Genomic DNA, 13507 nt, shown 5'->3' with positions numbered 1-13507 from the left:
CCTAAACCCAATTGAGCACATGTGGGGCATCCTCAAGAGGAAGGTGGAGGAGTGCAAGGTGTCCAACATCCGTGCGCTCCGTGATGTCGTCGTGGAGGAGTGGAAGAAGATTCCAGAAGCAACCTGTGCAGCTCTGGTGAATTCCATGCCCAGGAGGGTTAAAGCAGTGCTAGATAACAATGGTGGTCACACAAAATATTGACACTTTGGGCACAATTAGGACATGTTCACTATGGGGTGTACTCACTTTTGTTGCCAGCTGTTTAGACATTAACAGCTGTGTACTGAGTAATTTTCAAAGGACAATAAATCTATACTGTTATTCAAGCAGCACACTGACTACTTTAAGTTATATCAAAGTTTCAGTAGGATAATGTTATCCCCTGAAAGGATATAACAGAATATTTGCAAAAATCTAAAGGGTGTACTCACTTTTGAGATATACTGTATATAATCTTTTTGTGTGTTGTACAGCCCATTGTGAAGTCTTTGTGCAAGCTAAAAACAAACAGAAACCACTATATTGGGATCATAATGTAAGGTATTTTCATCCTTAATCTTATACAAAATGTTTATGTTACACTAATCTTAAATAGAAAATAAAAATGGTGATATACTTTGAAGTATTTTGCAAATAGTCTGTATTGTTTTGCCTCATATCAAATTGTCACACATTTCAAATAGGACTCATAGTATAAAAACTGTACCAACCTTATCAGAATTTCTGATGACAACATTTTATATACACAACTTTAACTTTTTTATTTTTTTATAAATAAAGCCACTCCAGTGCGTTGAGCAGTGCAGGACAGGGATTTTATTCAAATATACTTTGTAAGTACAAAATATGTCACATAATCACACAAAAGTATTGTACTTGTGGTTTTCATGATTACCAAGTGACTGAAAAATAAATCAGATGAAGGATATTCATAATGATAACTGGGAAACATTCACTAAATCCTGATTGTATTAGTTTATTTGTATTTTATTTTTATGTTACTTCACTTTTGCAAACGGTTCTACTGATACTCACTGATCCCCTCAACACTGATGGATCGATAGATGTTGAAATGCTAATATCACTAGTTGATTTCTACAGTGTGTTCCTGGACGTAGACAATATAGTGAGTGTTTTCTCCCTGAGTGAGGACTGTCAGAGCCTCCAGGCTGTGTGCGTCCTCCACCACCATCACTTGGTCACCGCTTAGGCCCCCATCTGCATTCACCACCATCAGCTGGTTGCTGCAGTCACAGACTTCCTGCTCGTCAGCCACCTGCAACTTCAGCCATAGTTCAACGTCAATATTTTAGCTGTAACCGCTCATGATTTCCTGAGTATGCGATGTAATGTTGTTTACCTGTTGTACGACAGTAACAGTGCCCGGAGCCATGGCGACCATAGAGGTGACGGCGTCATGAGTCTCTGAACTGAATTCGGTGATCTGCTGGATATTAACTAAACACGAAAGACACACATTTATTGTGATGTGTCCCATAGGACATATGCAAGCTCTTCCACCAATTATCTTAAAAATAATGTATGTATCTATTGTTACCGTTGTCCTGCAGGGCTGCTACAGGTACTTCTGTCAGCTCTTGCTCTTGATCCTCCACAGACACGTAATGAGCCTCCATTGTCTCCTGCACCTGGATATTTATACATATGACAGATTCTATTATCCTTAATATACTGGCTTTGACAAATACATTTACACTTTATGCTAACAGGATTGAGTTAGAATGTTTTTCAGTGGGATTCCTGCTTCTGAGATTTGTGCAGCAGTTTTTTATTTATTTTTTTATTCAGAAATATAATTTTTAATGACAAGAGACTGGGACAGAAACAAGAATAAGAGTCTCCCGCCATGCTAGCAGGTGTGAGTTGATGTACAACGCTGCTTTGAGCATAATGCTAATAAGGAAAGGAAAAAGTCTGGGGATCACCAAAGTCATTAGAAATGATCCTCTGGGGACCATGAATGTATGTGCAAAATTTCATAACAACTCATCCAATGTGTTGTACCGACAGACCGACATAGCCATCCCCAGAGCCACGTCTCTAGCATGGCTAAAAATAACCCAGCGCCTTTTTTCACTGTATCTGTCTGTGTCTACTGTTTACCTCCCAGGTGCCTTCCACCATTTTCAGGCTGTGTTTGTTCTTCAGATGGCGATTCAGCTCCCACTTGGTTCCATAAACAAATTCACATTCAGGACACTTCATTCCACCTAAACACAGACGCACACACAAAAGCTCATTTAGGTTATGCCGACCACACTTTTTGTTTTGAACTGCTGCAAGACTTTATTGATTTTTCTCCTAGTATCAAATAGATTCTCACTCCTGAGAGTCTTATTCACCATACTTTAAAAATCTTTACTCAGTACAAATGTCACATTTTAGTCAAATGTGACTTTAAAAAGGACATAGAAAGTGTAGACAGGGCAGAATGAGAGCAGAGATCCGACCTTGATGTTTCAGAGCATCATGGTTAGGCAGGCCAGGTCCGGCATTCTGATATTTCTGATCTGTGTGTTTCATGCTGTAGTGTCTCTTCAGGGGACCCGCGATGTTACAGGAGTAGTGGCAGTGGGCACAGCGAAATGGCTGCATAGGTACAGAAACAAACATTAATGCAAATGAAAAAAGGCATATAAGGCATGACTAAATGTGTAATACAAATTGAATATTCTAAACAACTTGTCAATCATTTTATCAACAATGACATGAACTCATGGGCGACGCTTGTGTGTGTCTGCCTGTTTGTTTCTTCTGACCTTAAACTCAGCATGTTGCTCCATGTGTCTGAGCAAGGAAGGTTTGGAGACCGAGGTGAAGTCGCACTCCGAACATTGAAATCTCTTCCCTGAAAAAACAAAAAAATGATTCCGCTTATATTTATCAAATTCCTGCTGGTCAAGCGGAATATTTGTGACATACAATAATCAATTATAACATGGATAAAGAATAAATAGACAAATGATACGTACCTTCATCGGTGTGGCTCAGTCTGTGGCTTTTGAGCGTGACTTTAGATTTGAACTTTTTACCGCACAGATCACAGAGGTGATGTCTCTCTGTGTTGTGGCGGTTCATGTGAGTCTTCAGGTTACTCCTACTACGGCCTGCATAGTCGCACACACCGCAGACGTACGGCTTCACACCTACACACACGGACACACATGCGTATGTTGGACAGGAATGAAGGTACTTCGAGGTAACATCTCTCAAAATAAGACAAACCTTTTGATAATAAAACGTATTGTTTAGAATTGTATTTGCATTATATGTAGTTTAATAGATTAACATAACAAACAGCATTTACAGTAAAATAACTATAATATAGTATGATTTTTAGTCCACCACCTTGTGAGTGATACAGTATGTGCCTACACTGGCTTTTCAGTGATGCTTATAAGCAAAGCTTTCTATGGGCGAGTGTTTCATGGGTGCAGTCAGCAGTGAGCTAGGAAGTGCACAATCTTAAGTGGAAAGAACAGTGTCAGAAACCTTCAAGAAAACAAAGCCAGATAAAAATCAGCTGAAAACCATAACGAGCATATGCATTGAAGGATTTCTGTTTGGTAAACTCGCTGTGCTCACTGAGACCTTCACCAACACCTGTGCTGGATTTATGTCTGCCAGCATCCTCAGCCTCAGGATAGAAGTAACTTCAAGGTAAACAGCTCATCAAGGTAAGAAAGTGTTTAAGTAGAGACAGAGGGGAACAGGAATAGACTAATAATTCACTTCCTAAAAAACACAACATTATACATAACAGCTGAGCCACCACATGTTTATTAGCAGCCTCACATTACTCATTAGAGTCCCACATAAACAAACATGTAGCGTAGCAAAAATGGCACATTCTTACCAAGAGATCATTGCAAGAGAAAAACAGCCCTAAACACTGGAAACAACCCAGCATGTCTATCATTTCTGTGTAACTTCTGCCAATTGTCATTGCCAGATTAAAAAAAAAATATTCAGCTTTCAGATAATGCCAGCGGCAAACAAGTAGATGATTTTGTTTGTTTGTGTTCTTCATCATTTCACAAGTAACTTGACCAACAGGCCAATTTCCTTCTATCTCGTCTGCAGCTTGTTTTCAGTGTAGTCCATCCTCCTGGAGGGCAGCCAGGAGGTAGAGAGACAGATGGAAGAAGCTAAGATCTCGCAGTAATCAAGCAGTGAAATACTGCGCATGGTCACTCGTGGGCTCAGATGTGTTTCTCCACACTTGTGCAGTGTGTATGTGTTTGCCTGTGTTAAAAGTAGAATATCACACCTTGGTGGGCCCAGATGTGCCGCTGAAAGTCACTGCTGTTCTTCAGGAAGTAGGAGTCACAGTAGGGACACTTCTCTGCGCGCTGCACCATCAGTCCTTTACCCTGCACGGGTAGCTTGTCTGTGCAACACATAAATGCAAACACACAAATGAAATTGCAGACATGGGCAGTTTCTGAAACTTGGATCTGCGACTAGCTATTTATTTCAATCAGGTGTGATACACTAAGCACCGGTGAGAATTGACAAAATGACACTATTTATCATCTAGAAACTGTAAAAACAGAGAAATTATCATCGGCTTTTCAAATATTCTTCTTGAATGAATCATGTGTGACGACGATTAGGGTTCAGATGGACAGATGAAATTGAACGTGCTTAGAGATCAAACATTAACAGCTTACGTGTGTGTGTGTGTGTGTGTGTGTGTGTGTGTGTGTGTGTGTGTGTAGATATACAGTATATTTGTGTATTCTCTACCAGGGTGGGATGTTTTGATGTGGTGTTTCAGTCTGTGCTCTGGATAGCTGTTCTGGCAGACGGGACAAGTCACACTCTTCCCCTGTAAACAACAGCAATACATAGTCATAAAGACAGCTGACAAATCTCACCAAGAGAAATATAGAGTCAATGTTTGCATCCCATACAGAAAAAAGGTTAAGGTTTCCCCTGATTAAAGCTCAGATACAATTTAATTAGGGCTCAATAATGAATGATAGACATGTTAGGGTTCATTCACGTACACGAGACAAAAACATACATTTCACAGTTTGGTGAAGGCTGGTTACCTGGTCCTGGTGCGTCCTCAAATGGGCTTGGAGTTTGTATTTGTCAGGTGTGGAGTATTTACAGCCGGTATTCGAACAAGGCAGCAGCAAGCCGCTGTGCTTCTGGATCTGGTGCCGCTTCAAAGAGCTTTTGGTGATGGACGAGTAGCTACACTTTGCACAGTAATGCGAATGCTCCTTGGTGTGTGTGCGTACATGGACGTTATAGTGGACTTTATACCAGAACAGTTTACCTGTGCAGCAAAAAAATACATGTTTAACACTCAAGCCAGATAGAGGAAAAGCTAAGTAATACATAACAATATACTATAAAGTAAAACTACACTAAATAAAATAACAGGACAAAACAAAACCATCTCTCAAGCGGGGTTTCATCATCTCACCACAGTATTGACATTCCAGGTCTCCGTAAATTTTCCTGAGCCGTTGGAAAGACTCCATGTTGAGCCGAGTCTTCTGAAGAGATGAGAACACCTGCTGAAACGCACTCTGATGCAAAACCTCCGACACCTACAGGCAGAACACAAAGAACAAGTCAGACTGCAAAGAACAAAGCTGCTAACTCAGAAATAGATGATTTCAAGTAGATTAGTTGTGTCTCCCAGACACATACATGAATTACTAAGTGATATGTAGTCTGATTAAATAATTAAATCATTAGACTACATCATACTCTTTATTGAGTGCAATCATTGCCTGTCATCGCCCTTTCTATTTATACAGTAGAACGTTACTTTGAATGGATAGTCAAATATGGATGACGTAGTTCAGATATATCTGTCTGCTGATGCCAAAATAAAAAGTAATGAAATGTAAAACATCACAGAGGCACTCTGTGCTGACAATTAGTCATTTAGTTGATCGGCAACTAATTTGATAATTGATTCATCTTTTTATTGTTATTATAAAAAAAACATTTTCTTCAAAAAAATGAAAGATTCTTTGTTGACAATAAATGAAATATCTTTGGGTTTTGGATTGTTGGACAAAATAGGGCCAAAAGATTAAATTGAGAAAATAAAGATTAATTAGTAATCGTTAAAGTAATCGTTAGTTGCAGTACGAGCTAACATTATTGTCCTTCTTGAGTACTTGTAATTAAATTACCCTTTCTGAATGTGCCGTTTGTCCATCTTCCCCTGAAGGCGCCGATGACAAAGGTGTGTGTGTGTTCTCATCAGCCGAATGTGTGTTTTCTTGAGTCCTGTCCTTCAACAGAGGGGTGTGACTGCTCTGTAGTGATACGAAAGTCTGTGCATCATCTCCAGCTGCAGGGGTGCATGCGTCCACAGTGTTGACATGTGACTTCTCCCCAGCTGTTGCTTCAAACAGTCTGTCAGAGGGAGTTGTGGTTTCTGTAGAAATAGCTTGATGTAGCCGTTCTTGGGAACCTTGCTGTGCACCTCCGTTTTCTAATTCCTCATCTTTTCCCTGCACTTCTTCTGCACTTTCCCCCTGACATTTAGCTTGTTCTTCCTCTCTCTGTTGCTTCCCATCTCCGCTCGCTGCTCTTTTCAGCAGCTCCCCTTCCCCCAACTCCTCCCCTCCTACACCATTTCTTCTACCCTCCTCTCTTGTCCGCTCGTCTCCCTCCTCCTGCTCTATCCTTACCTCTTCCTTCTCTGCATCTTCCCGCTCGTCATCCCCCCACATGCCTCTTCCAGGCTGCATCAGATAGTAGCTGTTGTTGATGCAGTCGGTGAAGGCCTGCCCCTGGTCCAGCTCGGGGTGAGACTCTTTCAGGTGACTCTTTAGTCTCTGGGAGCTGACAAACTTGTCGTCGCACACACAGCACACGTATAGGAAGAGGTGCTTCCTGACATGAGCAGCAAGGGTGGCCATCTTGATTGCAGCGTGGTCACAGAGGTGGCAGGCGAAGGGACGCTGGGGCCCGTGGACCAACAGGTGGCGCTCCCGCTCCAGCTGGTTCTTAAAGCGCCGGTTACAGGTGGGACAGTGGTAGAGGAGCTGCCTGAGGCCCTGACGAGTCTTTAACCTGGACGAGATGAACAGATTAGAAGGGCAGGTGTGTCCGATGGTAGACAGGAATGTAAAATAAAGTAGATCATTTAAATCTAACCTGAGTTGTTGGTAGCTCTGGTAGACAGCGGGGTCTTTCAGGTTGTGTCGTTTCTCCATATGTTTCAGCAAGTTCTTTACATCCGAGTATTTTTTCTCACAGAAGCTGCAGTGCTGCTTCACCTTCAAATGGACTCGCTCTATGTGGACCTGCATTACCAGAAACATAGAATTACTGCTGCGGCCAGAAAAACAGTGCAGCTGCACCCCGAAACATTGATCCAATCCATCTAGATGTGGGAAACAGATTTGAGTCTCAAAGCTTGCACGTTAATGCTAATTACACTGAGGATATAACAGAGCTACTAATACTATTGATACCAGTAATAAAGTTATCACAGCACCTTGAGGTGTCCTGGGCTGAGGGAGTTGAAAGGACAGTGCTGGCAGCTGAACTTCTCTCCTGTGTGCTTCCTCAGGTGAACATTCAGGTTGGCTTTAAAAAGGGAAAAGTAGGTGAGAAAGTAAGCAGCTTTCACAGGAATTTTAAATAGTTTGTGGCTGCAAGTTTTATAATTGTGTTATTCAAAGACTGATCCTTCCAGTAATTTAATGTTGCTCGTTTGTAACTATAGATATTTCCAGATTTCCTCACTGGGTGCATCCTATGCCTCATTATATCTTTAAAGGAGTTGTTAAGACAAAAGATCTCTACAGCCCTCTTCCACGATGGTTCAACAACCCTATTGTTTCCTGTCAGCACCTTTAAGTTACACAGTTATGAGTTACATCTCATAAAGGCATATTTCAAAAACAAAATCCAACAAATTGTAACTTTAACAACTTGATTCAATCTCACTTTTAATAATCAAGCTGACATTTCTGTGTGGCCTCCAGAACAGTTTCTCCTGTGTTCCTATGAGCCTGGATTTACCTTTGATGGCCGATGCGTAGTCACAGTGTGGACACTGGAACGGTTTCTCCTGGGTGTGTGTCCTGAGGTGGGCGACTAGTGAGTGTCTGAATTTAAATATCTTGTTACAGAACTCGCAGGCAAAGATCTTCAACTGGCTCTGAAGTAAACTGGGAGACAGAGAGTAACAATATTACATAGAACATTCCCAGTTGGCCAATATGTTGTAGTTGCTATTGCTTTACGCTGCACAGATAACAACACTACAAATAAAAATAACTTTTAACTCAAATATCCCCTTTTCTGTTAGATTGTGAGATTAGATTATTAACAGAAAGGGTGTAACTTGTAGATTACACAGCAGCATTCAGCTACACGTATTCTCCAAAGCTACAACTACGATAAAATCAAATCCATTTTAACACATTTAATAAAAAAATATTCATACAGTACTTTGTAGCATCTTGCTTGATAGAATATTCCTGGAAGCCTCTGCTGGCTGCTACTGCTGTTGTTGTTGTTGTTGTTGTTGTTGTGGAGGTTGGGTTAGAACTACGAGTAGAAAACAGGAGATAGCAATGATCGGTCAGACTGCTAGCACAAACTAGCAGGACCTTTACAACATTATTAATGCCTGCAGTTGACAAATCAACTCTCATTATCAGATTTTCTATATCAGGTTTACTGACGACCCGTTATTAGGACCGTCAGTAATGCATAACATTCAAAGAATTATGAGAGAGATGGACATTTTCCATTACATTACCTTGGCTCCTGATCTGTTTTAGCGTTACCGTCGCAGGCAGTGGCTTCACTTGCATGGTCTTGTGACTGACTCTGGAAGACTGCAGACTGCTGACCGACCAGACAAATTCAATCAATAAACTCATATAATAATTGGATTCACAGTTCAATTCAAATCAAGTAAAAATTAGATTTTCTTTTTTTTTGGGTGAATGTTTCTAAGTATTCCTGTGATTACCTGAGGTTGAGCTTGGATGGCCGAAGACTCTGTTTCTGCTGAATTGTCCTCTACTGGAACCATTTTGGAAACACCTGTTGGATTACATGTAAAACATCTTGCTTATAAATAGGTCTTCTACTGCAGTCGAGTCAGATGTTAGTCAAAATGTAAAAGCTAGCAAAAAAGAGCTTTTTGAGACGAACCTGGAAGTGTTTTATCTTCTGTCAGAACAACGCTGATGACCGACTTTTTGTTTCCCATTGCTAGGCCTCCTTCTCTGGAGGGGCGGCTTCGGTTGGTTCTCAGGGCTCTGACGCTGCCCACGTCTACGAGCAGAGAACAATAAAGGGTCAGACCGCTTAGATCGTTAATCTTTTTACAATTCACCACAGATCCCATTTAGTAGTGATTTTAAAGCAGCAATTAGGTGTGCCTCCTGGAAAGAATTAATTTGAAGAAACCATGTCCTGAACTTAAATTCACCTTTTTCTCTCACGACTCCTGCTCTTGCTGAGTTTTGTTGCATCTGATTTAGATCTGCTCCTCTAGGATCTAAACTCCCAGAACCCTCAGCTCCTGCTCCGCCACGGATGCTCCCTGGAAATGATTATTATGTCTGTTAATCCAAATCACCTTTATTACCAAGTACAATAAATGTATGTAAATTATATTATCTACTTTCCCCCAGCAGCTGTACTTAATGCAAAGGTATTTAATAAACTATAATTATAGTAAGAATAATTTGTGACATGCTCCCTTAGGTCCCCAAAACATTTAATGCCTCTTTGGCACATATCCACTTTTCTATTGCTGATTTGTTTCACTCCTCACTTTTCTCTTCTTCGTCCTCCTCCTCCTCCTCTTCCTCTTCTCTCAGGCAGATGTGTTTGAGGATCTGTCGTCTGTTGCTGAACCTGCGATGGCAGTCTCTACATTCCAGCCCCAATATCCCGTCGCGTTTTTCACCTGGTAGAGTAAAAAAAAGAAAAAAGGAGTTAGAATGCCGAGTGCAGGAAACACTGTTTGTCTAGCACAGTGGTTCTCAACCTATCCATTATCCAGGTCCCTTACCCCCCCCCCCCCCCCCCCATCAAATAAAATGTAGGCTTCCTGTTTGTCTCCCCTGAATTTTTATGTTGATTATTATTCTGTTTGTATTATTCTAATTATTATTCTAATTATTATTCTTAGTATTTATAATTTATATTACATATTGATTATATTAATTTAGTATTTAAATTCTTATAATATTTTTCTTCTTATTAGGCTGCTATATTTTGTTATTATAAAAACTCAAATTCTCTGAGATTGTAGTGACATAATAACATTTGCAAAATAATAATAAATATTATATTATTAAACAAATGTTTTGTTGTTTTTACCTTCAATTGCCCTGATACACCATGTACCCAGGGAGTTCAGGAGTGTTAAACAAATGCAACGGTAAGAAGTTTGAGATTCAAACTTTAATCTGTGCCATAGACTGCAGCCAATCAGGGTCAGACATTCAAACTGTAACCGGTGTTAAACACAGCAGCCTCAGAACTGTGGAACAATTTGCACTCTTAAGTGATCCAACAATAAACGAGCACAAAGTAACAAGTCTGAGGCGCTGACCACCCCCCTTCCAGCAAAGGTCATGGCTTAAATATAAGGAAACAAGATATTAACTTTATAAAAATGGTTATAAACTCTAAGCAAGCATCTTCACTTATCCTGTCCTCTGCATGAAAAAGAAAAAATGATGGGATACATATAAAGGGAAACAATACTACCTTGTATTGAGCTACATTGTCTGTCTCCCTCCTTCTTATCCCCTTCTTCTTCTCTTTGAACATTGTCCTCTGGAGAATTGGTAGAGTCAGCCTTGCCCTCTGTCAAATCTGTGCGTGTCTTCTTCGTAGAGCCTTTTGGTCGTCCTCGTTTTCGCTTCACTGGGCTATCTGTGGGCCAACACGACAGCAGAACAGATAAGAAATTAAAGCAGATTTTTTTTTCTTCCAATTAACAAATCCCACGAAGAGACCAAAAGCAACATTGAGCTTATCCAGCAATTATTTTCTGTGTAGCCAAAGCCTGATATACTGTAAGAGCTTATGCCTTGTGTCATAAAACGTTGTCATTATCTCCCAGATACAATGAAAAACAGAAAAGAGTTATAGTGTTGCACTAAGTGACATATGTGTATAGTGTATATTTTTACTCCATTCTATATTTGTTTTTTTAAATTAGTATTTTCTTGGCATTTTAATCATCTACTAATCTACTTTGACTTGATTATTAGGCCAAGAATATTAGTATAGCACTGTATTCGACTCAAGCCCCTATCAAATGCATTGTACAAAGTCCAATTCCTTCCAAAATGAGTGAACGCAGTGATAATTATAAAGAATACAATGTGTGTGGCTTTATTTAAAGGATTTTGTGATAGTAATCCTGGCAATGATATGCTAATCTGACCTGCTAGTGTCTCAACATGCTCTCCTATAAGGGGTTGCAGAGCAATGATGATGTCATCAGGAGTCTCTTGCTGCAGGTGCTGCTGGGAGCAATGGGCCAGCAGCTGAGAGCGACTGGGAGAGAAGAGGTTGCACAGCCGACACATGAACATAGAACCAGCTGAGGAGACACAGAGAAGAAAGGTGGCAGAGGGAAAGAGATTAATGTCATTTCCATGCTTTAAAACAACAGAGCAAATGTTGTTATTTTGAGTCATTGTACCCCATTTCCTCATCCTGATACTCCAGACTCCACCCTTTAACCATCTACAACAGCGGTCCCCAACCTTTTTGCACCACGGACCGGTTTCATGTAAGACACTTTTTCTACAGGACCAGGGGGGCAGGCATAACAAAACACACAATAAAGTGCAGAACATATAATTTAATTATTACATATATAATGTAAATGTTATTATTCCATTTTATATTATGCACTTTATTTATATTTTTATTACATTGTAAAAAACGCATTTTTCTTTCAGTGCGGCCCGGTACCAAATGATCGCCGGCCCGGTGGTTGGGTTCTATACAGTATCTATTGGAAACTGCTCTTTTTTTGGCATGACAGTTTATTTAATCTAACGTGCCAAACAATTAAAGAAAACTGCTACAATTAGTTTTACTTCAGTCAATTTTCATTTTATTTCTTAAAGTGTTACATTATGTATATTGTTATTTTTAGTTTGTTTGTTTCTATAGATATCAATGATGAAATTGTTGACCTTTTCCACATTTTCTTCCGTTTAATTCTATATTGTACATGCAACAGGAGTTGCAACCAGAGAAAATCAGGGAAATGGAAAGAAAGTAGTGTGACGAATTTGCAGTTTAATGATGGGTAATGGAGGAGGGCATGTATTACTGGAAAAATGTATGAGCAAAAATATAAAATAAAGGGGCTCACACCCACAACGTTGAATATCAACATTGTTTGTAATACATATGGATGTTAATTCATAACAGAACGTTTGCTAAAATATTGACATCAGCTTCAATTATTAGTAGCATCTGAATAACCCACAAAACTAACAGTTATCGCTATCTTGAGCTTGTTTGTGTTTGAACCTTTTAACAGAGATATGTTGCTTTCGTTTTTGTGAAATTTACCATAATCATCATTATGTATCAAAACTAATGAAAATATGAACTAGCGTTGACGTATTTACTTATTGAATAAGGTCGATCATCTGTCTTCGTCCACACAATTTTAAGCTGTATCAAAACTTTCTTTATTAATAATATAAGGTTAACGGCTTCAGGGCTAACGTTAGTGTAGTTAACGTTAGTGATCCGACCTTCAGTAACGTCAGCTGTTGACTGTAACAGTAGACTATTTATACCTTTATCACATAACAAAAAGTCTGTAAATAGTGTCTATAGCGAGAATAAAAAACAAACCACGTTTATACTTAACGCGTTTGTTTATTTTGATTTGGCCCAAACTAACATGAATACTCGACAAACATATTCGAGTTGAAGCTAACCAAGATTCTTACCTGCTTTTTGTCCATCCATTTCTCCAGCATCTAAACAACAAAAGAATACACATTTATCGATTGATTTGAGTCATCATATGGCTAAATATATTTATTAAATTAGAATTATAAAGCCTAATTTTACATTACGCACATACAAATTTCTGTCGAATCTGCCAAACAGGTCCTTCCCACCAGCGGAAGTAGACAGGACCCTGTAGTGACAGTGTTGCTGTTGGAGCAGCGCCCCCTGTGGCGGGAAGACTGTACTGCGGCTGAGAAGGGCACTAACTACACTACAGCAACTCATGAGTTCAGTTTTCCTTAAAGTAACACATTTTGTCCATGGATTTCTTTCGCTAGAATCTTTAAAATTGTTCCCATTCTGTCAACAGCCCTGTTGTCATAGACCTATTAGTTGTTTAGTTTAAGTTTAGTTAGTAATACAGTGTGCCTCATAGAGTAATACCTGTTGTAATGTATCAATTATTTTATGGCGTTTACGTGGTGCAACAAATAGAGACAGTGCCGGTAGTGGGAGACTCTAAATATAAAA

The 13507-nt window shown here is 39.7% G+C and overlaps 1 protein-coding gene across 4 annotated transcripts; it reads right to left on the bottom strand.

The window, feature by feature from the left end:
- Nucleotides 1-797: 797 nt before the first annotated feature.
- On the bottom strand, nucleotides 798-13203 carry zfat (zinc finger and AT hook domain containing). 4 transcript variants are annotated; one of them, XM_029452467.1, is made up of 25 exons: nucleotides 13110-13203; nucleotides 12973-13002; nucleotides 11436-11594; nucleotides 10751-10918; nucleotides 9807-9941; nucleotides 9459-9572; nucleotides 9179-9301; nucleotides 8994-9067; nucleotides 8778-8866; nucleotides 8465-8563; nucleotides 8033-8181; nucleotides 7503-7594; nucleotides 7160-7308; nucleotides 6187-7075; nucleotides 5463-5589; nucleotides 5080-5312; nucleotides 4772-4853; nucleotides 4293-4412; nucleotides 2995-3168; nucleotides 2782-2870; nucleotides 2473-2611; nucleotides 2126-2232; nucleotides 1560-1650; nucleotides 1362-1459; nucleotides 798-1283 (listed from the first exon to the last, which is right to left on the bottom strand). In XM_029452467.1, the coding sequence occupies exons 2-25, from the start codon at nucleotides 12989-12991 to the stop codon at nucleotides 1086-1088; spliced, it is 3717 nt and encodes a 1238-aa protein (XP_029308327.1). In that variant the 5' UTR covers nucleotides 12992-13002; nucleotides 13110-13203; the 3' UTR covers nucleotides 798-1085. The 4 variants fall into 4 exon arrangements, with proteins under 4 accessions (XP_029308327.1, XP_029308326.1, XP_029308330.1 ...); XM_029452466.1 differs by having other exon boundaries at nucleotides 13106-13197; XM_029452470.1 differs by having other exon boundaries at nucleotides 798-1277; nucleotides 13106-13197.
- Between the last annotated feature and the right edge of the window lie 304 nt (nucleotides 13204-13507).

Source organism: Cottoperca gobio, chromosome 16 (assembly GCF_900634415.1).
Source record: "Cottoperca gobio chromosome 16, fCotGob3.1, whole genome shotgun sequence".
In the NCBI taxonomy this organism is placed as follows: domain Eukaryota; kingdom Metazoa; phylum Chordata; class Actinopteri; order Perciformes; family Bovichtidae; genus Cottoperca; species Cottoperca gobio.
Note: the sequence above shows the minus strand (reverse complement) of the source record. Positions and strands in the feature narration are given on the sequence as shown.

Bases quoted from the DNA above. Each gene is read 5' to 3' on its own strand.
- zfat (XM_029452467.1), bottom strand. The intron at 9,302-9,458 runs GTGAATTTAAGT...CTCTGCTCGTAG, and splicing joins AGGAGTCGTGAGAGAAAAAG to ACGTGGGCAGCGTCAGAGCC. The intron at 9,068-9,178 runs GTTCGTCTCAAA...GTAATCCAACAG, and splicing joins AGAAGATAAAACACTTCCAG to GTGTTTCCAAAATGGTTCCA.